Source organism: Embiotoca jacksoni, unplaced genomic scaffold, assembly GCF_022577435.1.
Source record: "Embiotoca jacksoni isolate LCO1_2020_lvr unplaced genomic scaffold, fEmbJac1.0.p SCAF_20, whole genome shotgun sequence".
NCBI classification, from domain to species: domain Eukaryota; kingdom Metazoa; phylum Chordata; class Actinopteri; family Embiotocidae; genus Embiotoca; species Embiotoca jacksoni.
The window spans coordinates 7562104-7584768 of NW_027185341.1; the positions used below are offsets into that span (position 1 = coordinate 7562104).

The following is a 22665-nucleotide window of genomic DNA, read 5'->3' on the forward strand; positions in this document are numbered from 1 at the left end:
TGAGAGAGCTGCAGAGTCCGTGAGAGAGTCAGCGGCCAGTAACGACCTGCAGCTGGACGGAACCACGACCGAACCACGGTGAGTCCGTGCGTCTAATCCATTCCTATGACTAAATAACCAAATGGAAGGATTTGTCCTACATTTAGCTATTCACGCGATTCTAACAGTAACACCGAAAATCTAAATTGAAAGTTGCATATCTATTCGTCAAATATCCAACAATGTTTTTTGTTTTTATTTTGCGCCAAATTAAAGAAACATTTCTTGAATTTTTACAATGCTGATGACTTGATACTTTCATAACTGTTATTATGTACTTCAATTGAAGAAATACACGACTGGTATTTGTCCAAATCGCATCCCTCTGTAGGTTTCTGTCTCAAAACTTGCGCAAAAACTACATCTCTACGCACACGACTGCACGATGCCAGGTAATGTCAGGTAATGAGGTGAACGTATTCAGAGCCGCTTAAAAACAGTCTTCTCACCGTCCCTGGCCAGAGGACACACGTTTTTTTCATTGGGAAACGCGTTTTGGCACAACACCGGCAGGGAAAGACACTGCGTCTTTGTGCGCGGCCGGTGCGGCTGCTCCTCTGCGGTTTGGACTGTTGATCCTCAGAGGGACGCGGACAAATAGTTCGGATGGAGGAAATTCCTCCGTCTCTGGTTTCTTGGCCCCTTTCTGTACCGGGGGTCATACCAACAAAACATAGTATGCTGCTAAATATCGGTGCTTTTCATAGTCATTTGCTCCGCTGCTTGAGATAGCGCTGAATAGGCCGATTATGCAGTCATGGGTTTCCATATGGTTCATCTATGACAGGATTTGATGTGACACTTTTGACATGAAAGCTTTTAGGCATGGCACCATTGCACGTGTCAACATTTTGAGACTCAAAATTTCAGAGTGTGGAGCTGCGAAGCTTTTCATGTCCATTCCTGTGGATCAAGACTGTTGATCCGACATGGGAATGTGGTTTTAAGGCATTCCAGTGAAGACTAGAGCAGACCAATCTGACCAAATGGCACTAATCCCCAAAAGTACAGAATGATGGAGACTTCTTTTGTCATACTAAGCTTTGGAGAGGAAAAATAAATCAATATGACACACACCTTTTTTTCTTCTCATATAGAATTGAGACTAACTCAGAATATAATACGTCCTGTCATATAACTTCACCGAACCAGAAGCTGCATGGTTTTGGAAGTGGTGGCCTCTTGCAGTTGTGGAAAATGATCAATTCTACACTATACTGTAAAAACACTTGAGTGTAAGTCATGCATTTAAATGTACAAATGTATTCTCAATAAATTAAAACAAGAGAAGTAATTTGGCAGACAATTGTCCCTGTAACTGATATAATACTATACACTCTATTAAGATATAAGCTATTTTGTTTTTGCTTAAATTTTTTACGTTAAAGTAAAAGATCTAAGACTTTTTCTATGCACAGAAAAGTTTTATTTCACTCAAATTTTGTTCACAAATTCATGAAAATTTGTCGTATCTTTGCCGAGATAATCCCTCCACCTGACAAGAGTGCTACATCAGGCAATTAAACAGCATGTATGAATGTTCTTTTCATTACCTTAAGTCATCTCGTACGTTGTTTTCAAGAATCTGGCAGTACATTCATCCGGCCTTACAACCGCAGAACGCGTGTGACCACACCAGTTGAGGACCGCCACACTCAGTGCACATGAGCAAGCATGGCATAAGGGGAGAGCGAAGAGAGACAAGAGCAGCATGGAAAAACAACAAAGACTGGGCTGGTTGATGGGGCCATTAACTACAGATCAGAAACGTGCAGAGCCAGAGACACCTGCAGAAAGGAAAGGAACAAGGTTATTGACATGCATTAGAGGCTTATGAATGCACGGAGAGTGGAAGAGCTCAGTGCATCATTGGAGTTCCATCAGCAGTTTAGACCTACAGTAGCAGTACTGGTAACTAAAGGCAGGTTCAGGGTCACATAAATGAATTCAAGAATCAATAACGGGTCTACTAAGGTTCCTCAGATCTATAAAATCTACCATCAATCTACCGTGCCCCGGGGTCCCGGGCCCAAGACTATTAACCATGACTTACCTCCACAGGTAGAAGTGAGACTGAGTTAACTGGTGTTATTTCCCATCAGATGAACTCCCAGCTCCTTCCTGACACCCTGTGGGTCCTGCTGCTCCTCTGCATCCCTGCAGCGCACACAGCACAATGTCCACAGCAATGCATCTGTGATCAGATCCAGCTCACTGTGACCTGCGTCAACAAGAACCTCACCCAAGTTCCTCCTACTGTCGATGAGGTTTAACATTTCTGCCATATCCTTTGAAGCCTTATATCAACCAAATACAAACTATGATGACCGTGTTAAAGAATTATAACCACAAGGCTACATTTTTCTGTGCTACTCCTTGTCCTCAATCTAATGTGTTAATCTCCATGCTCTATAGATCACAGTGAAACTGGATCTTCGAGGTAATGACATCCAGGAACTTCCCAACGGGGCTTTTAAACACACTCCCTACCTGACTCACCTGTTGCTGCAGCGCTGTAACATCCGCAGGGTGAAGGAGGGGGCTTTCCGCGGACTCGGCCGCCTCGTCTTCCTCAACCTGGCCAACAACAACATTGATATTCTCTACCAGGTGACCACAAACTCCACATCCAGTTTTCACAACCACCTCAATTCTCCCGTCACCTCATCATTGCTCTATGCCTTTATTCACACAAAAGTTTGGTTTTGTGAGTGCAGGAGTCATTCGATGGTCTGTCCTCGCTGAAGCAGCTCATGATCGACCGTAACCGCGTGGAAGAGATCAGGCCTGGAGCTTTCACTCAGCTGGGCTTCCTCAACCTGCTCTCCCTCACGCACAACCAGCTGGTCTACATCCCCAACCTGGCCTTCCAGGTACACAAACCCAACATCCTGCTCAAAAAGAACTGCAAAAACGGCTTCGGACCAGGATTTAAATAGCCGACCTCTGCTCCTTTCAGGGCTTGCAAAACATCAAGTGGCTTCGTCTCAGTCACAACTCTCTAAACTACCTGGACACCGAGGCCTTCGCCGGTCTGTTCACGCTCACCCGACTCAGTCTGGACCACAACGAGCTGCAGTTCTTCCCCACTGAGACCATGACTCGGTAAGGACACTTGGTGAGGTGGGACCAAAGATTGAATATAAAAGTGGACGTAGCTTCCAGGTCTTAAACGTGAGGCCAATGTGGCTGTTGCTCTGAAAAAGGCTCTGACTCCACAAACGACCATTCACTTTCTCTAATGAAATACAAAGTCAATACATGTTTTACACAAGTCATAATGGTGTCATTCACTAAAGTCACTTCTTCTTATTTTTCTGGCAGTCCATCTGAAAATAATCCCATCATTAATTAGATATTGGGCCTCAGAGAGGTATGTTTTGGGGCATGTCTGTTTGATTGACAGGCCTGTGGTGCAGTCAGGTTGATTTTCCAATCAGGTAGAATCAGATCCACCTCTCGCTCCTCCCCAGTCGTCCAAATATGGTCACTTCTTACTCCAAAATAGAAAGATGGCGACGGCCAGAATACTGAACTCTGGGAGGGGAGATGCACTTGTGTTCAGCCATTGAAAAGAAATAGCTGCATCTGAAACATTTAAAGGTGCGGCCTGTATTTCACAGTCAATTAGTCAATAAGACTCATGTCAGAAACACATAACATATGGAGCTACAATGATATTAGTGATAAAACATTATTTCTACCAGGTAATGTTTCCTCCTTGACTTTAGTCTAAATTCATAACAGAAATGTTTTAAAAGTTATACGTGTCATATAGTTTGTTAATGTTAGTTTAAATTTAGCTTTTGTGTTTTATGTCTCTTCATTCTAAAATGGAAAGTGGCTGCAACATCTATAATTTTGTTAGATTTGACATTGTTTTGAAGTTCTTCATGCTCTGCCTCCTTTGTCAACGATGAAACAAGCTGTAAGATATTAGTGTGTCCAAAAGATAAAAACAAAACCCTCATAACTTTTGAAAAAGCCACACGAGGGAGTTCAACTCACAGACGGACCTGTTGTGTCGTATCGTGTCCGTGTGTTCACTGTGTCCAGACTGACAGAGGTGACCCGTCTGGATCTGAGCTACAACCCCATGACGTACCTGGGAGAGGAGGCGGTGTCCATGACCAAGCTGACCCACCTCTTCCTGGACCACATGTCCCTGCAGGACCTGGCCAACACGGCTGTGTCCAAATCCCCCAGCCTCACGCACCTGGATATCAGCCACAACCAGCTGCGCGTTGTCCAGCCCTTCTCTGAAGCCTCACCCAAGCTGGCCCGCCTCAACCTGGCCGGGAACCCCATCTACTGCAACTGCTACCTGCGTCCACTCAGGTACAAGCAGACCTTTGAGGATGACGTACCGACAGCCACGTCCCCACTTTGATCTTCTCTTTTGTGCTCCATTGCAGAGAGTGGGCAATCCGGGGGAAGGTGAAGCTGATGGGGACGTGTGGAGGACCGGCCCACCTCTCGGGAGAGAACCTGGAGGCGGTTCACCCTCCAGAGCTGCGCTGTCAAAGCCAGGAGGCCATGCTGAAGGCCGAGTTCGAGGAAGCAACCAGGATCACGCCACCGCCCACCCAGGAGCCTGAGAACAAGGTCAAGTGTCCCGCCAACTGCGTCTGTGAGGTGAGGGAAGTATGTGATGAGGACCGGTTGGATTAAAAAAAAAAAAGGGATATTGGTTATAATGTACTATTTTTTTTTTTTCATGTACTGACACTCATTTCTTATCAAGTTAGACATTACACTGCAAAAATTGTGGATCTAACAAAGTCAAATAATCTAACAATTAGATTTAAGTCTGTAAAAGCTGCATGTCTTGAAACTAGAATCAGTAGAAGTAGAAAGACTTCCAGACTACTTTCAATATCATTAAATGTTAATGAACTTCTGTCTGTGGCTCCGACAGTAGAGCAGGTTGCCCAGTAACTGTAAGGTCAGTGGTGAGGGCTCGGATGTGCATATCTTCACATTTTCCCACAGTTGATAGTAAAAATGGTGACATGTGAGACGTAATTGTCCTGCACCCCCTCCCCCACCCCCACACGAACAAACCAAGGTAGCACTTGGCTGCTCGCTGCTGTAGTTATTTATTGCACGTTTGTAAAGTGGTTTGTATTTTAAGTCTGCATTGGATTTGTTTATGTTCATGATTTTCTTGAGTAATTTGCTAAAATGTATAAACTACAAACAGCGGCTATTATCAGATACATTCTAGAGCAGTGTTGTTTGCACACAGGTGACATCAGTTAAGTTTGTCAGGTTCGGTGTTTAGGTTTAGCCGTGTGTCTCTGTCCCCTTCGTCCACTACATGTCCGTTCCCCCTCTGTCGGCAGGCGGAGACGCACCACTCTTCGTGTGAAAACCGCGGCCACACCAAAGTGCCTCGGGGTTTCTCTCCCGCCACTCGTCTCCTGGACCTGCGCGGCAACCACTTCCACTACATCCCTAGCAACAGCTTCCCCGGCGTCGGCCAGGTCGTGTCCCTGCACCTGCAGCGCTGCAAGATCGTGGAGGTGGAGGGAGGGGCCTTCAGCGGGATGAAGGGACTCATATACCTGTACCTGTCCGAGAATGACTTCACTTCCCTCAGCCCCGACGCCTTTAAAGGTTCTTTACAGCCAAAATTGAATTAGTCAACAGCATTCTGACTTCCTTTACTGGTTAAACAAAAGCCTAATTCAGTTTCTGCCATCTGAATCCACAGGTCTGCCTCAGCTGACTTACCTCCACCTGGAGAAGAACCGCTTCAGCGGTTTCCCCAAAGCAGCCTTCAAATTGTTGCCGAGTCTGCTGGCACTTCACCTGGAGAACAACGCCATCACTAAGCTGGAGCCGGGGATCATGACGGGGGCCGAGGGGCTCCGAGCCCTCTACCTCACCGGCAACGCCATCGAGCACGTGTCACCCCGGGCTCTGGACCAGGCCAACGATCTGGATACGCTCCACCTGGGCGGAAACAAGCTGAGGGAGGTTCCCTCTGCAGCGCTGAGCAAGGCGGGGAACCTCAGGGACCTCAGGCTGTCTGGAAACTCAATCCGCTGGGTGGGACCCAACGCTTTCCAGCCGCTGGAGAGGACACTGAAGGAGTTGTATCTGGATAACATGGGACTGGAGAAAGTGAGTGGGCAACATAAAAGTCTATTTTCATCCATAACATCAATCTTTCTCCTCAAACCTGACGTCTGACGTTATCTGTCTCTCTCCAGATGTCGCAGAACTCCTTGGCAGGTCTGGGTCCAGGGCTGAGGAGTCTGTTCCTGGAGGGCAACCAGCTGGAGGAGGTGCCCGACTTCCACCTGCTCACCTCTCTGGAGGTCATCAACCTGGCTGACAACCCTCTGATGTGTGACTGCCCTCTGCTGCCACTACGTCTGTAAGACAGCACAATGAGTGTAATCATGACTGAGGTTTAACAGCTTCAAAATGTTCCTTAAAGGGACAAAACCAGTTTATAAGAATGACGTTGGAAAATTGTGCCACTTAAAGCCACTTATTTAGTGTCTGGGCGTTTTATTTAAATAACCATCTTCCTTTCTTCATCTAGATGGATCGAGAAAGTTAACCTCAAGGTACGAGCCACCTGCGCCAATCCCCCCGAACTGAGGGGTCGAAGGGTCAAGGATGTCCACGTTTTCAGGTCCTGTCCTGGAGGAGAGAGTCTCCCCGCCGCTCCGATGGTCATCCCGAAGCCGGGAAAGGCGCCGAAGGCCAACAAACCCAAACCAATGCACCTCAACGGCCTGCGGCAGGTCAAAATGATCAAAGCCAAATCCAAACTTCGCAAGAGTCCGAACACGAAACAGGCAGCCGCGAAGAAAACCACCAAAACCACAAAGAAACCCAGCATGGCTTAAATCTGCTGCCTTTGGTGTTGCGTCTGGATTCTGTTCTGAAGTTTGGAGACCAGAGCTTCCAGGAAACCGACAAAGATTTTGAGTTTAACATCGAATCGACTCTCGTCATAAAAACTGTAACATGTGCCAGCTATAAAAAAATTAAAAAAAACCTAGCTGCAGAGACTGTGCTGTATTTTACACCTCCAGCCAGTCCGTTTTCATTCACACCGTTTATAGGCCAGTTGTTTATTGCATTTCCTCTTGCTGTCTAATCACTCAACTGTTGAATGAGGTCAGAGATTTTACAGTTACATTCCCAGCTACATAAAACTAGTTAGACCAAGCTCTAGTTAAAATTGTTATCTTTAAAGAGGTAAATGAAGTCGATGTCATAAGCCAGCACTGCCGTTATTTGATCAGAAATGATTGAATTTTAGTCTTCATGTCAGATATCTGTAACCATTACGTGACAACATCTAGTCCCATTTATAAAGACTTCATTAAAGCAGTAAACCTAGGAAACAGTATTTTTTTTTTTTTTTTTTATAATCATTGATGGCATGTTTACAAGAGAAAACATTTGGATATAAAAGAGGAAAAAAAATAAAACATAACAAACACTTGGTTGATGTCGTTATTAACCAACAAGACTGTCAGAGTCCCATTTACAGATTTGATGTTAGACAATCATATTAAAGGTCCCATATTGTGTAAATTGGGATTTCTATTTCTTTTTTGACAGTAAAGGTGTAGGTGCTATAAGAATACTGTAAAAGGTTCAAAACGTTCAGACGACACAGAAATGCACACAACCCATATTCAACAAATTTGCTGATGAACAAGCCGTTTGGACTTCCTTAACTTTGTGATGTCACAAAGTCAAGCTCACTTCCACCCTCAGTGCAGCCCACTGTCCAACCTTTTACGTGAAGGAAAACACAAAGTGACCATTCCATCATGGTGCTTGCAAGCTGCAAGACCAAAGGAAACCTGTGATTGGTCTGGGGGTGTGTCACTCAGAAAACAGTCAGCCAATCAGGAGAGAGTCACTGATATCAATGCACCTTAAAGAGACAGATACAAAACAGGTAGAGCTCCGGAGAGAAGCTTGAAAGAGATGTAAAACTATGTTATGATGGTTTTTGATACCTAAAACATCAAGACTACAAATATAAAAAAAAAAAAAAATTGTAAGATATGGGACCTTTAAACTAAAACGAGAGAAACTTAAACCACTTTTGTGTAGTGGAGCTTAATAACATGGAGAAAATGAGGTAGTTTTAAAAGTGTTGAAGCCGCTTGTTGCGAGCAATACACAGTCATCTTTTAAGTTATAGTAAGATAATGTTATATTTTAATGAAATCAAACAGTTTTTGATACTAAAAGTCATTTAACTGTAAGAAAGTTATGTATTTAACTCCTTAAAGAGTATTTATAGTTATGCTGAGTCTGTCATTCCCACACTTGGATCAAAAAGCCTACCTGTGCACAAGGATAATCAGTGATCCAGTGTTAGCATTAGCGTATCTCACTGATGCAGCATTACTATTGAGGGTTTACTCTCCAAACGCTATCAGAGTTTTTATTAAGTCACTGCTAATGCCCATCGCTGGCCATCTTTGTCAGCAGATTAGTTTTAAATAACCAACTCTGCTGCTGAATGTTGGATTATTATCTGCTGACTTCTGAAAAAGTAGCTATTTAAGGAAAGCTGGTTTCCCACAGAACTCGGGGACTTGTAGTCTTAAACTGAATCATGAGTGTCACCAAAACAGCCAGGATTGAAGTCTTGAAGGTGACGATATATTCATCACATCGGCTTTATTTTACTTCGTCATGGAGTCATTCAGTCGCTTTGCTCCTCCGCAGATCGCCTCTGTAAAGAAACCCACTCATCTCATTTCACCATCCCTTCAGCCTCTTCCATCACGTTTTGCTCCATGCTGCTCTCCAATGTTTCATCCATGACGCTCTCATCCGCCAGGCTCCCCTCCTCTTGGTCTAGTCGATCATTTTCACTCTGCTCCATGCTGCCATCACAGATAAATCTCACGCGCTCATCTCCTCCGTCTTTACTTTGCGCCGTCTTTTCGCCCGCTACATCTTCTGCACTGCTCGCCTCTGCTGCTCGATGTAGTCCCGGCTTCAACGGCCGCCCTCCCTCCTCCAGTTTGATCACACCCAGAGGGACTGGTTGAGGGTTGTTTGGGATCTCGATAGGGGTCTCTGTCTCCATCTCCTCCACTTTCACCTGCACTAAACAAACTGGAGACACAGATAGGTCAGTAAATCCCCAAATTTGACAAGCAAATGAGGACAAAGTGAGTCTGTCTGCTTACTATCCTGCTCCACCGGCTCAGACTTGGGCTGGATGAGCGGCACTTTTGGAGGAAGGCTTTGAGGACTTTCGGCAACAAGGACCTCAGCCGGCTGGTCATCTTCAGCTTGTTCCTGAGACAGCCTCTTCCTTGAGTGCCTCTTTTCTAAAGAAGGAAAAACGATCACCATCATATGAGGAAAAAAAAACAAAAACAAAGACTCCATGTACATGTCTGAGTCAGAACGTACTCTTTCTCCCGAACACAAAGGTCCTGGGTTTCTTGTTCCGTGCCACCTGGGTTTCAATAAATTCAACTGGAAAACAGAATAAAACATCTGTCACTTTATTAAAGGGTCAGAAAAATCTACACATCAGTGACCAACACCATCAGTTGCCTCCAGCTTAATGAGGTAAGCTTGTGATGCCTCAAATAAATCTTTTTGCTGTATTTATTTGCAATAGATTATTATTGCAATTAATTACGCGTTTTAACCCATTTTTCTGCATCATTACAGGTAAATTACCGAGTCCAGGAGGCGGCTGGAGCTGGTAGCCCACGAGGTCACACCAGCCGACGGGGTAGATGTCGGGGGACTGGTGGTCCACCCACTGGTCGAACTCGTCCTCCCAGCCGTCGAAGTGGATGAGCAGCAGGCGGCCAGCGCAGCGCTTCACGGTAGCCACACACACCAGCCGGGGCTCCATCAGGTCCACCGCCTCCAGCTTCATGTTGGGTGAGAAGCGGTGACCGGGGTAGTCCTGAGAAAAGAGCCGTTCAGAAAGGGGTTGTCCCGGTACATTAAATTGATCAACTTGTGTGTGTGTGATCACACTCGCAGTTGGCCTTTCAAAACAGCAGAACTTCACACCAGGTTTGGACTTACAGCGTTGAACAGTCTCGCCGGTGCAGCTTTGGCTTCGGTCTCCTTCAGGTATTTCTCCCAGGAGAAGGTCTGAGCATCGTAACCTGCCAGGAAACAGACAGTATATTACACAAGTGTGAATATAAACAATATGTGAGGGTGGATAAAAAAGTTCTGAGACTCCTCTTGTTGTACCGTGACATGCAGGGAACATGGGGAGGCAATAACCTCGGTTAGGAAGTATTCCAAGTTTCGTTGCTTGATCATCTTCGGCACCCGATTTACACGTTTATGACCTCAGTCGGGGCATTCGCATTTTCTCCATGTACCTGAAACTTGAGCCGAGAGCATGTCGACTTTTGTGTCAAATTTTGGGGGAACAGAAGGAAGTCACGGAGACAAAATCCGCGAAAAGAGGTGGTGGAGACCGTCAACTGTTTGTTTGCTCTGAATGTTTCCCCTCAGACCATCACAGTTGAACTACATGTTGACAATCTGATCCTGGGGGGCGAATTCACGGTGCACAGCCCCACACATGATGAAGAAAACTCCCCTGACATGATGTACGTGTATGTACATACAGTGACATTGTTTTATTGCTGTAGATTTTCTGAAGTGTTTCAAGGGGTCTCCGTTGCCAAATTCTTGAGTTTGATACAAAATTTACGGTGTGCCATCTGGTAGAAATTCCCAACGTGTCACAAAAACATGTGTAACTCAGGCGCTGATGTTAATCAAACAACGAAACTTGAGGTACTTGCTCAAAGTTTGTAGCTTCCCTCTGATCAGTGCACGTCCCGGCGTTACTTACTGTTCATGCGCAACAGGAGCAGTCTCACGACTTTCTGATCCGCCTCTTACTGCTGGAATAACAGGTTGATATTTACCTTGCGGTACGGTGAGAGGGATGTTGTTCTTCTTACAGAAGTCAACTGGCAGGATGGCGTGAGAGGAGGCATGGTAACAGAACCAGTCAGAGCCATTGTTTGATATGGCGCCATCAATACCCACCATCAGGTAGCCGTCAAAGAGCACCTGGAGACGAGTGAGGGGGGAGACAGAGACAGACACACAGCAAAAACCGGGATAAAGACGCCGCAGTGAAGACGTTAGTGGGTTCAAGACAAAGTCATTAATCTTATTAATCTGTAACGGATCACCTCCTACATGACTGATGAGGGCCGAATTAGTGGCCTTACCTTATGTACTGTGGCCACACAGATATTTCCCAGGTTGAGGGGGTCAATGGCCTCCAGCTTCATTCCTTCTTCAAAGAAACTTCCCGCCATGTAGGTGATCCGAGGCTGTGGATCGCACATGAGCTTCACATTCACTATCACGCTGAGTCTACACTCATGTAAAACAGTGAAGTTAAGCTGCAGAAAATAAAAGCTCTGACCAAAGAACAATGAATATTTCCAGCACTTTTAACATCAAACTCTTCTCAGAAATGACTGATCCTAATATAGTGTGTGTGTTAAAACCGGATTAAATTGAGCAAACCTGTAAAGATTCAAGTGTTACGGCAGAACACAGATTAGAAAGTGTTAACTGGCTGAGTCTAAAAAGTATCATCACATCTAAAGAGTCTCAGGAAAAAAAAAGGCACAACATCAGTTGATTCATACACTTATAGCTTAGTAATAAAAGAAAGTACACTATAAGACAGGTGTTACTGAGGTCATGCATCATATCTTTAGTATAAACAACTCCTTACCTTTTTAAAGAGTGTGAATGTACTGTCATAGTTGCCCTTCACATAACTAGAAGCTTCCACGCTGTTTGCTATAAAAAAAAAGTAAGAGGAAAAACATGTATTTTTATTATAAAGGTGCAACAAATCTAAAAGTGAAAAGCCCAGTATTCTTTAACCCAGAAGAAGGAACTGACTTTTTAATCCATCGGCTAAAGCAGCTGATGAATTTCAAGTAGCAAAGGCTCAAATTATATCCGTTCAGCTCGCTATGTGATATTTGAATTACTTTAAGAACATGACATCATCAATGTGGATGGAAAACATACATATAAATAAATGTGTGTTTCGCTTGCGTTTCATTAATTTCCTGGTCTTCCTACAGTCCTTAAAACATCACAGGGAAAGTTGTTTGTTCAGATTGTTAAACAAAGCAGACTAATTAATAAACTCTGCAAATGGATTGATAAACTAAGAACACAACATGTTGTCATGTGTTTTCACTATTGTCTCTACCAAGGAGGTTTTGTTTTCAGTTTGTTACATGTTGTTGATCAGCTGGATCACAGGGAAACCACTGGCCCCATTTCCAGGAAACTTGGTAGAAGGGTGTCTCATGATTCACATGAAAACAATACATTTTGGTGCAGATCTGAATCACGGAGCAGATTCACACATTTTTATTTCCCTGTAAGTAACTGAGGTTGGGCATTTGGCCAACTAAATGTCACACATCTTAAATTCCACTAGATGGCGTCAAAGTTCAAAAGTGAAAAAACATTTTCCAGTCCAGAAATACGATGACTCAATTTCGCAATCCACACCCATGGGTATAGAAATCATCTGATTCTCAAGCAGCTGCTCAAACTTAATACAGCGAGCAGTCTTTATGGAGATTTCACAGGTGAGAACCAGAACAATGTAATATTACCACAATTAGACGAGTGGACCGTTGGTAGAGGTCTGCGCTCTCTGACTGGCCAGCTTACTGTCGTTACTCATTGTTGTATAATAATGACAAATCTGTGCTTTATTTCAGTAGGTACAAATAACCTCAACAAAACCTGCTGCCATTTTATCCTAAGGTCCAAGGTCCTCATCTGAAGTCTTAATGCTCTCTTTGATCCAGCTCAACTTGGTGCTCCTCCAAATATTTTCTACACAGAGGTTATTAATCCAGCTGCACAAAATTCCACCTCAGATTTTTGTCCCCCGTTTCATTCACGGTCTCTATAGGACTTGAATATTTACTTCTCCTTTTTCGCAGCTAAATTATACCCCGGAGACAAAGTACTTTCAATCAAACAAGATGGCGTTCTTCCTCTATGCTACAAGCTGGCTTCGATATCACTGGATTTTCGTCCCCAGCTATCTGGCAGGTGTCTTCAATTTCTCTTTAACTTTGTACGTACCAGATGCTTTAATATCGTGACCCACTTTGCTGGACCAGCCGACCGGGTGCAGGAGGGGACTCCACATGTGGCACCAGAAATCGTAGACGGCGTTCTCGGGGAAGTCGCTTCGGTCGGCGTACACCAGCCGTAGACGGCCGCCAACAATGGAGTCTATGATGGCCATGCGGGTTCGGCTCACGTGTTTGGGGTCCACCACCTCCACACGCATGCCCACCCTGAAACTGGTCTTCATGCTTTCTGCCAGCTGGGAAGAGGACAGAGATGTTGATTCAGTATAATCTTCACATGTACAAGACACAGGGGTTACACGAGACAAATCCTAATATCAGATGTACCTTCACGTAGATGTTAACAGGTAGAGTGTGGGACCCCACCAGCTTCTTCATCAGATACTCCTTCCAGTCCGAGATATCCGGGTTCACATCTGTAGACGCACAATTTGTTAAATTACAAAACATCCTCATGATAAAATAAACAATCAGGGACAATCACAACATGAATGAATCAATGTGCTTTATTGATCCTAATAAAATTCCAACACTTCTGTTTTTAAAAGTCCTAAAGAGCGCCATGTATTGTGCTGAACCAACCGAGACAGTAAGAACTCATGTTTCCTGTCCTGATTGAGGCCACTGAACATGTTCTGTGGTCATGCAGCTCTGTGTGGTTCAGGTCCGATCATGAATCCTCACCTTGTGGCGGCACCAGCAGCTTGCTCGTCATGGCGCACCACCCGATCGGGTTCAGCTCTCCGGAGACGAGGCTGCACCAGAAGTCGTGGCTGCTGTCGTGCTCAAAGCCTTCGTATCGCAGTAGAGCTTTGTATCCTGGACACAAGGAAGGGGAGGAAGAAGAGTTACTGCTTGGCAAAATTTCAGGCAAATATAAGTTTCAGTTAAGATCCCATATTAGGTAGTGTCTACTGTTGATGAATTAACTGTACTTTATCACGTTAAATACCAGGAACAGCACAGCCAAAACGGGTGGGGTACGTATCAACATTCAGTTTTACAAGTGCTGAGATACTTTATTTTTTGCCTCCAGTCTATCTTATTGGTGAAAATATTGGCTACTTAAGAACAACAAAAACAACGTTTTCTGTCTCATTTTTGTGTTGCTACAGCCCTTAAATCTTGTTCCAGATCATTTTAAAGGCCCAATTTTGTATAAAAGCAGATTTCCGTTTCTTTTTCCGTTATAAAGCAGGTTTATGTGCTACATTAACACTATGAAAGAGTTAAAACAATCACTACATACAGAAACATACACAAACTGTATTGAGCAACTGTGCTGTTTGGACCAGCTGTTAGTTTTTTTTTGTGAATTTGTGATGTCATGCACGGCCCACTGTCCAACCCTTACATCTGGAAAGAAACACTGAACGGTCATTCAGTCATGGAGCTTGTAAGCTACAAGACCAAAGAAAACCCTTGATTGGCTTTGGCCTGCATCACTCAGAAATTAAGAGATGGTCATCGATATCGACGTGCCTTAAAGAGGCCGACACAAAGCCGCCTGTTGTTGGTAGAGCTCCAGCAGGAAGAAGAAATGATCTTCTTATGGATATCAAGACTGTTAGTTAAACACTGGAAATGTGTCAAATACGGTACCTTTAAGACTGGTTGACAATAAGAAAATAAAAGTGGCAACTGCTTAAAATAAAAACAAAAATCATAATTACAAAACAAAAGGTTCGGTGTTTGATGTACACACCTGCAATCTGGATGACCGTAGCAATCCAGTAGACTTTACTGGGAAGGACTGCATTTGTGTTCAGGACCTCCACTTTCACCCCCACAGCGATGTCGTCCCAGTGGGCACACAGAGGAGCCTGCCGAGTCGGAGGTCACCCACAGATCATCAGTGTGACATGTCTCATGCTCCACATTCAAATACCTTCCAGGAATTTCAACAGTTAAACTATTAACATAATAAAGTTCATTTATTCAGCACTTCCGTGTTCTTTAAATTTGGTGAATTACTTCTGCTAATGACTAAGTCACCCCACTTTGTGTGCATTTATACATTGGTCTTTATTTTTCATACTTAAAAACTTTTTATTTATCCATCTTATTTTGATTGTACGCATATTTAAAAAAAAAAAAAAAAAAAAAAATTCTTAGTGTGCTTACCTTCACCCCCCCCCCAACATTCCTATGCTGCGACAACTAAATTTCCTCACCGTTGGATTAATAAAGTCTCATCTTATCTTTCATGATCTGCTGTGTGTTCGTAAAAACTCTAGACATTACACGTCAAAAACATGACTCACATGTCCAAAGCAGGAGACAGACGCAGCCAGAGATGTTTCCTTCTCCAGGTAGGTGCCCCAGTCGAAACCTGTAGATGCTACAGAATAAAAAGAGCAGGCGAATTATGAAGAAAGAAATTTTACAAAGTCTATTTGCAGCTCAAAATATTTCTACAGGAGAAGCAGCAAATATCAGTAAAGCTTATCTTCCCGAGATAAGTCGAGACATGCCCCCCCACCACACGGCCGCGATATGTCAACATGACTGCAAGCAGCAATGTGTAAAAGTGACCAGAAAACATGCATGTTTCAAAATGTGAGGTCCTGCGTCAAGTGTAAACTTTTCTATTAACATACATGAAGTGATTCTGTGTTTTATTTTGGAACTTTAATGTCTTGTGAACTGCAAGTAATTAATTTGTGTGTGTGTGTGTGTGGTCAGTGCCTTTAGCATCCACTGGGGCTGCTGGAGGAGTTTTGTTCAACTTGTGAAGCACAGTAGCTTTTTTTGTTGGGGGCTTTCCCTGGAGAGAGAGAGAGAGAGATACAGGCACACAAAAAGATAACAAAAATGGTCAAATCTTCTCCTTTAGAAACTTTGGGTACAGTTTGGTCATAGTTTCTGATATGTAAACAGAAGACTAAACAAACAAAACACCACCAGGGTCTGTGGTAACGGTTTTATTAGAACAAGGATAAGTATCAACTTTAAAAATACAACAACAAAATTTAACAGTTGTCAAGACTCAAAGTCTTTGGGTCTCCGCTGCAGCGTAACATCTTTGTACCAGAAGCACAAGCTGGTACAGACAGGCATACAAAAAAAAGATCGTCACAATGTGAATGAAAGTTATCACAAATGGCAGGAAGTGATGTCATTGGGCAAACAAATTAGCATTACCCAGCATGCAATTAAGTAATTAAACAGGCTTAAAACATGTAGCTTTGGAGCATTTCAGTAAAGATACAAAAATAGGCTGTAACTCAAAACCATGAGCATTATACACAAAGTGGAGAGGTTATATGTCATGTATATTTATTATGAAATGGTTTACACCGTTATATTATTGTTCACTGTCCCGTGAGCTATAGTTTGTTTTTAAACAATACATTTAAATTAAATCTTTAAAAAAAAAAAAAGAAAAAAAAAAAAGAGGAAACAGTTACCATAATATTGCTCAGCTCTCAGATTCAGCTTTCTTCAACACGTTTTTAATGCTGAATGAAAGTTAAATCTTTTTTCTTTTACATTTAGAGTGAATAACTTTGGAGGTCTTGGGGGGAGTTCAAAATAAAAGACTTTCATTTGCCTCCTTGTTTGTTGACCTTACCAGCTGATACTTGGCGGAGGGGTCACCTGGCTCCGAGGCGTGTCTGATCTGTTTGGGCACGGCGGTGGCTTTGAGGAGCCGGCCCCGGCGGATCGGATGGTCCACAGTGTCCTGGTAGTCGTCCGGGTGGAAATGCTTCTGGCAGACGAAGATCTTGTTGAGCACGTGGAGGGGAGTGTTTACATCCATGGCCAGGGTAAACAGCCATTGTCTCAGCCGCTCCGGGTCGCCGAGTGGGAACCGATGAAAGGCGACGGTCGGCCGCTTAGTGTTGTTGCAGGTGTCGACGCAGCACTTGAGAACCATTTGAGTATTTTATAATACGTAGACGTCTCCGTTTAATTAGAGAATGACAAATAAGAAAAGCACGCGCTGTGTCCGAGATCACGCTCTCAGGTCACTGCGTAATGGCAAGCGTGTTTTTGTGCAGCGCGCGGTCTCCGTCTTCTTCTACCTCGGGGTTTTTTCCTGCAGTGGTGGCCAGTAAATATACCAACACTGCCACCTTGTGTTCGTTATTACAAATCATGGAAATAATAGGACCAAAAAAAGCCTTCATAAGACTACATTTAACACCACCAACAATGTCTATCAGTCTATTATTGGATAAATATTGTTAACAAATGTGTGTGGAGACTTGTGAAGGTGTATCTCACTCTACACTTATGGAATTAGATTTGTAGTCTGATTTTAAGAAAGTGTATAGGAATATGCAAAACCTTAAGAGCATCCTGAGATTTGTTGATGCGTAAAAGAGATTGTAAATGCCCATTAAGATTTGAAAATGTGGACAAAAATCAATAAATGTGATTTAAGACTCTATTGTAAATATGTAAAAGAATACAGTGAAGGAAATAATTATTTGATCCCTTGCCAATTTTGTAAGTTTGCCCACTGACAAAGTAGTTCCGGGCTGATCCCTCACCTTTCTCATGATCATCGATACCCCACGAGGCGAGATCTTGCGTGGAGCCCCAGACTGAGGGCGATTGATGGTCATTTTGTGTTTCTTCCATTTCCGAATAATCGCACCAACAGTTGTCTCCTTCTCACCGAGCTGCTTGCCGATGGTCTTGTAGCCCATTCCAGCCTTGTGCAGGTCTACAATTTTGTCCCTGACATCCTCAGACAGCTTTTTGGTCTTGCCCATGATGGAGAGGTTGGAATCTGATTGACTGATTCTGTGGACAGGTGTCTTTTATACAGGTAATGAGTTGAGACAGGTGTCTTTTATACAGGTAACGAGTTGAGATTCAGAGTACTTTCTTAAAGCCAGAGGTCTAATCTGAACGGTCTGTGGGAGCCAAAATTCTTGCTGGTTGGTAGAGGATCAAATACTTATTTCACATAATCAAATGCAAATCAATTTATAAATTTTATATGATGTGATTTTCTGGATTTTTTTTTGGGGGGGGGATATTCTGTCTCTGTTAAAATAAACCTACCTACAATTATAGACCGTTCATTTCTTTGTCAGCAGGCAAACTTACAAAATTGGAAAGGGATCAAATAATTACTTCCTTCACTGTATATTTACTCAAAAAAGATCAACGTAATAAGATTGAAAAATTTGAGCTGTAAAAATAGATGCGGCAGATGGAAATAGTTATACATTTTGCTGAAATTAGTTAATTAGTCAATTACTTGATTAATCACCAACTATTTTGATAAGATGGCAATCATTTTGAGTAATTAAAAAAAATGATTCTCTGCATCCAGCTTCTTAAATGTGAACATATTCTGGTTCATTTAGTCCTCCATGATAATAAACCAAATATGTTTTGATTATGGACTGTTTTCCGGGACAATACAAGATGCTTTAGGCTGCACCTCGGGCTTTGATAAACACTGGTCGCCATTTTTCACCCATTTTTCACCCCTTTCTGACTTTATAAAGCTCAAATAGCTCATTAATTGATCAAGAAACTCATCAACTAAATAATAACCGTTATTTGCGGCCCAAGTTATACGAAAAATGTGTCACTTTTCTTCTCTATAGTAATTAATTCAATGCTAACTCCAGATAACGAACTTTTTTAGCTGTTTCTATAGAGAACTGAATAAGCCACAAACACAAAGAATATTTCATGGGAAACTTCTTTTCACATGACGAGTAAAAGTCTCAAACTCTCCACAAATTACTTCTAGTTATTTAATTAAGCAAAGTAATGAATTAAACCTTCCCCACTGGTTCTACGTACCCAGTGTTCAACAGCAGAGTCTGTTTGAATGAACAAATAACATAATATTTTCTCACCTGCAGACGTGCCAATATGGAGGACCTCTTTGAGTTTGATGAAAAGGAGCGTGAGCAGTATATGGTGCAGAAACGCTTTGACTTTGAGAAGAAGGTGCCAAGGGTGCCGGTCTTCCCACACATCTCACACACCGCTATAAAAAATACATACAAATCAATCAAAAGAGATTACTTTTTTTTTTTTTTTTTTTACATGAAACAATCTATTTACTTTATTAATTTCCCTCACAGCCTACTGAGATTCTTCATGGTTCACGTGTATTGTTGAGAAGTGCCGTTGCTGCTTTTGACTCACTTTTGTATCGAAATGGAAATGAAATGAAAGGACAGAAAAAATGCACTTTGTTCTCTCCCTTTAATTTGCGCCTCACCTGGTTGCCCATATTTGTCCGTTCCCCCCGGTTTCAACCCTCCTCCTGTCAGATGCTCCTCGTTACCTCCTCCGTCAGCATCATCAAACTGCATGGGTGCCTTCTCGTTGTTTTCTGCCTGTGAGGAGAAAAATACAAAAAGAGTGGTGAACACAACCTGTGTACAACCGGTTGAAAGCTCTGACAATGCCTTTCTCTTTCTGTGGTATCCCACTGTGGTCCACAATAATGGCTCCTCACACTAACGCCCGGCTCTCTCGGTTCCGCTGTGATTCTCCTCCGTTGGATCGCTGGCAGGCAGCTGCTGCAGCCCGCTCCATTACAGGAGGGACAGTGTGGACGGACAAACACTGTCGGAGCGGCTCCCGGCCTCAGCTTCAGAGCCCCTGGACCTGGTCGGGACTCAAAGTACTCCTTTCCAAAATGCTCGCTGCACAGGTGAGAGTTTGGTGTTGCGGTCCAGTGGGCGCGAGTGCGTTGCACCTGCTTCTCCCATTTGTGAAACTCCTCCGGGTCCTTGGGGAATTTAAACAGTGTCACACCGTCGTCTGCAGTTTTGCCACATCCGTAGGCCACGCAGTGGTAGGGCATCCTGTGATGTGCTCAGCAGAGGACCATCAACTCCTCGTGACTTTCTTTTAAGGAATCCTTTCTTCTTTTCAGTGGTAGGGTGTCTTTCTGTGTGCCCTACAATGGAAAGAGAGGATTTCATGTTATGATTAGCAGTCAATTTTCTATTTCCTATCACAGAAGAAATATATTTAAAAACAATTACTTTTCGGCCACACCAGTTTCTAGACACTGGAGATGAGGAAACTGTTGTCATAGGCTGTGTCTTGGAATAATCTCTACCTGTCTGTCTATTAGATTTAAATAAGAAATAACCATGTTTCTACATTTTCTCACCCATAAACATAACCAATATAAAAACAATGTTTATATTAACAATATTTACATTTAGTGTTTATTGTGAATCAGCTGGCTTGAAGCATGAAACGTGAATTTCTAGGCAAGACTAATTTCTACGAAATTCAACTGAAAAACATGTAAGTAAGTAAATACAAAATATCTTCATGAGCTATAGCCATATAAGGACCAGATTCTGACACTCTACACAGAGCTGTAGGGACGTGCAGGGTCGAGTAATAAATTGGTTCTGTGTACGTTGTTACAGTGTTAGAGAGTAACGAGTTGCATGTGATTAAATCACAAAATAAATATATTTGTAATCAGTTACAGTTACTGAGAAAAGATGTAATCAATTTATAGCTATTATTCAAAATGTTGGTGGGGTTACACTTGAATATACTCTTCTTGGTAAAAAGCTAATAAGTAGAACATAATATTCATTCTGTTGCTTTGCATCTTTTCACCTTCTGCCTTCAGAAGTGGACAGGCTCCATTCATTTTGGCAGAATGACCTCAAATTGTGAGCCTTGTTTGTGATTGGTTCTCTCTCATCTGCCAATCAAATCAATGTCCACTGCTCTAAGCAACCCCGCCAAGGTGGTCGGCCATGTCCCCAGATAAGACAAAGAGATATCAAAATAGTCCTTTAGAAACCAGTGTGAATAAACTGCGAACAGCGCAGTCTACTGAATGTACACTTGGTTGAGGTTCTGGGGAAATTTTTCCTTCATTGCAGTCAGCTGCGGTCAACACATTTGTGATTTGTTTTGGTGATTGTGCTTTAAAATCAAAACATTTCAATCTTAATTCAAGTTATATTGACGAGTTAAGTTATAATATAATTTAATAATATAATAGTTTCACAGTAATCCGTGTTAAATTCTGTTTTGAGGTTTACAATGACTATGTATGTATGTGTGTGTGTGTGTGTGTGTGTGTGTGTGTGTGTGTGTGTTTCTATGTCCCCACAAGGATATATAAACCTGCACACACACACACACTCACACATTAGAATGTTGGGTGATTGTGATGTCATAGAGGTCTTAGAATATAAAGGCTGCACCCTGAAGAATCTTTCAGTGCGTATCAGACCTTCAACTTGACTGCAAGCAAAACAACTTGGATCAAAGTTTGTTCGTTCACTTACCATAGATAGTACGATAGCGGTAGATAGAGAGATAGATAGAGAGATAGATAGAGATAGATAGATAGTACGATAGCGATAGATAGAGAGTTAGATAGATACATAGATACACAGATAGATAGATATAGGTACTTTATTAATCCCGAAAGGGGAACTTTTAATTTGTTTTGTTTAATAGTTCAGCACTCAGCTCGCTCAACAATTTCCTGCACAACACCCGTCAACATGTCTCTGAAAAAAACATCAGATGACCTCAAAATTTATGAGGGAAGCACACTTAGAGACTGCTATAAAGTGGAATCTTTACTCGGCGAGGGCGGCTATGGCTTTGTAACCAGATGCCACAACATTAAGACAAACGAGACAGTGGCTGTCAAGATTAATAAGAGCCATCCTAAAATCATGAAACAGGCAAAACTGGAGATTGACATCCTTAAGCGCCTGCGGTGTCTGGATCCAGACACCTGCAACATCGTAAGGTGGAACGGCTTTTTCTTCCACAAGGAGCACGTCTGTTTGAACTTCGAAGTCCTTGATCAAAGCCTATATGATTACCTGAAGGACCAAAACTTCGAGGGCATTCCCATCAACGAGCTGCGGCCAATTTTGTACCAGCTGGCCACGGCCCTGAGATATCTAGGATCAGAGGGAATTATACACGCAGACATAAAACCAGAAAACATCATGGTTTTGGACCGGCGTCAGGTGCCACTCAAAGTTAAAATTATTGACTTCGGCCTGGCACATCTGGCGTGTGAACCTCGCCCTACTAAAGGTCTTCAGACCACCTTTTACAGGGCACCAGAGCTGATTCTACTCAGGCCATACAGTGGGGCCATCGACATGTGGTCTCTGGGCGTAACAGCTGTGGAGCTGGCCACAGGGTTTCCGATGTACCCCGGGAACATTGACTACGATGTTCTCAGCTACATCATCAAAAGTCAGGGCCAGCCAGCAGACTACATCCTGGACAATGCGATGGGCTCTAAGTTTTACTTCCACTATAAAGAGGACAGTCCAGATCATTGGATTTTTAAAGAACCAGACTATTTTTATTGCGAGACGGGATTGAAACCAATAGAAGCCCGATGTTTCAGGCTCAAGTGTCTTGATCAGCTTCAGGCGGTGATTGCGAAGAGGACGGGACACCACAGCGATATACGTCCTCTAGTGAGACTGATTAAAAAGATGCTGGACCTGGATGCTGATCTGCGCATCAAACC

General features: G+C 43.1%; 2 protein-coding genes across 2 annotated transcripts; one reads left to right on the top strand and one right to left on the bottom strand.

Moving 5' to 3' along the window:
- Nucleotides 1-8: 8 nt before the first annotated feature.
- Nucleotides 9-7507, top strand: chadlb (chondroadherin-like b). The gene is made up of 11 exons (XM_069156068.1): nucleotides 9-78; nucleotides 2142-2306; nucleotides 2455-2649; nucleotides 2757-2912; nucleotides 2999-3144; nucleotides 4096-4377; nucleotides 4455-4674; nucleotides 5385-5658; nucleotides 5756-6168; nucleotides 6258-6424; nucleotides 6596-7507. Exons 2-11 carry the CDS (start codon nucleotides 2142-2144, stop codon nucleotides 6903-6905), a joined length of 2328 nt encoding a protein of 775 aa, XP_069012169.1. The 5' UTR covers nucleotides 9-78; the 3' UTR covers nucleotides 6906-7507.
- On the bottom strand, nucleotides 7499-20096 carry l3mbtl2 (L3MBTL histone methyl-lysine binding protein 2). Its single transcript, XM_069156067.1, has 17 exons — nucleotides 19630-20096; nucleotides 19390-19507; nucleotides 19019-19152; nucleotides 15876-15954; nucleotides 15452-15528; nucleotides 14893-15010; nucleotides 13872-14006; nucleotides 13515-13603; nucleotides 13177-13423; nucleotides 11789-11856; nucleotides 11271-11375; nucleotides 10959-11106; nucleotides 10093-10175; nucleotides 9733-9967; nucleotides 9457-9522; nucleotides 9228-9371; nucleotides 7499-9153 (listed from the first exon to the last, which is right to left on the bottom strand). Exons 1-17 carry the CDS (start codon nucleotides 19978-19980, stop codon nucleotides 8786-8788), a joined length of 2565 nt encoding a protein of 854 aa, XP_069012168.1. The 5' UTR covers nucleotides 19981-20096; the 3' UTR covers nucleotides 7499-8785.
- Nucleotides 20097-22665: the final 2569 nt, after the last annotated feature.

What these genes read in the sequence shown, in the direction of transcription:
- l3mbtl2 (XM_069156067.1), bottom strand. Translation starts at nt 19,980, where the DNA reads ATGCCCTACCACTGCGTGGCCTACGGATGTGGCAAAACTGCAGACGAC. An exon ending in CGGCGAGACTGTTCAACGCT is followed by an intron (nt 9,968 to 10,092) that starts GTAAGTCCAAAC and finishes CTCTTTTCTCAG; the next exon opens with GACTACCCCGGTCACCGCTT. An exon ending in TGAGCCGGTGGAGCAGGATA is followed by an intron (nt 9,154 to 9,227) that starts GTAAGCAGACAG and finishes CTGTGTCTCCAG; the next exon opens with TTTGTTTAGTGCAGGTGAAA.
- chadlb (XM_069156068.1), top strand. Translation starts at nt 2,142, where the DNA reads ATGAACTCCCAGCTCCTTCCTGACACCCTGTGGGTCCTGCTGCTCCTC. An exon ending in TTCCTCCTACTGTCGATGAG is followed by an intron (nt 2,307 to 2,454) that starts GTTTAACATTTC and finishes CATGCTCTATAG; the next exon opens with ATCACAGTGAAACTGGATCT. An exon ending in CCTCTGCTGCCACTACGTCT is followed by an intron (nt 6,425 to 6,595) that starts GTAAGACAGCAC and finishes TTCTTCATCTAG; the next exon opens with ATGGATCGAGAAAGTTAACC.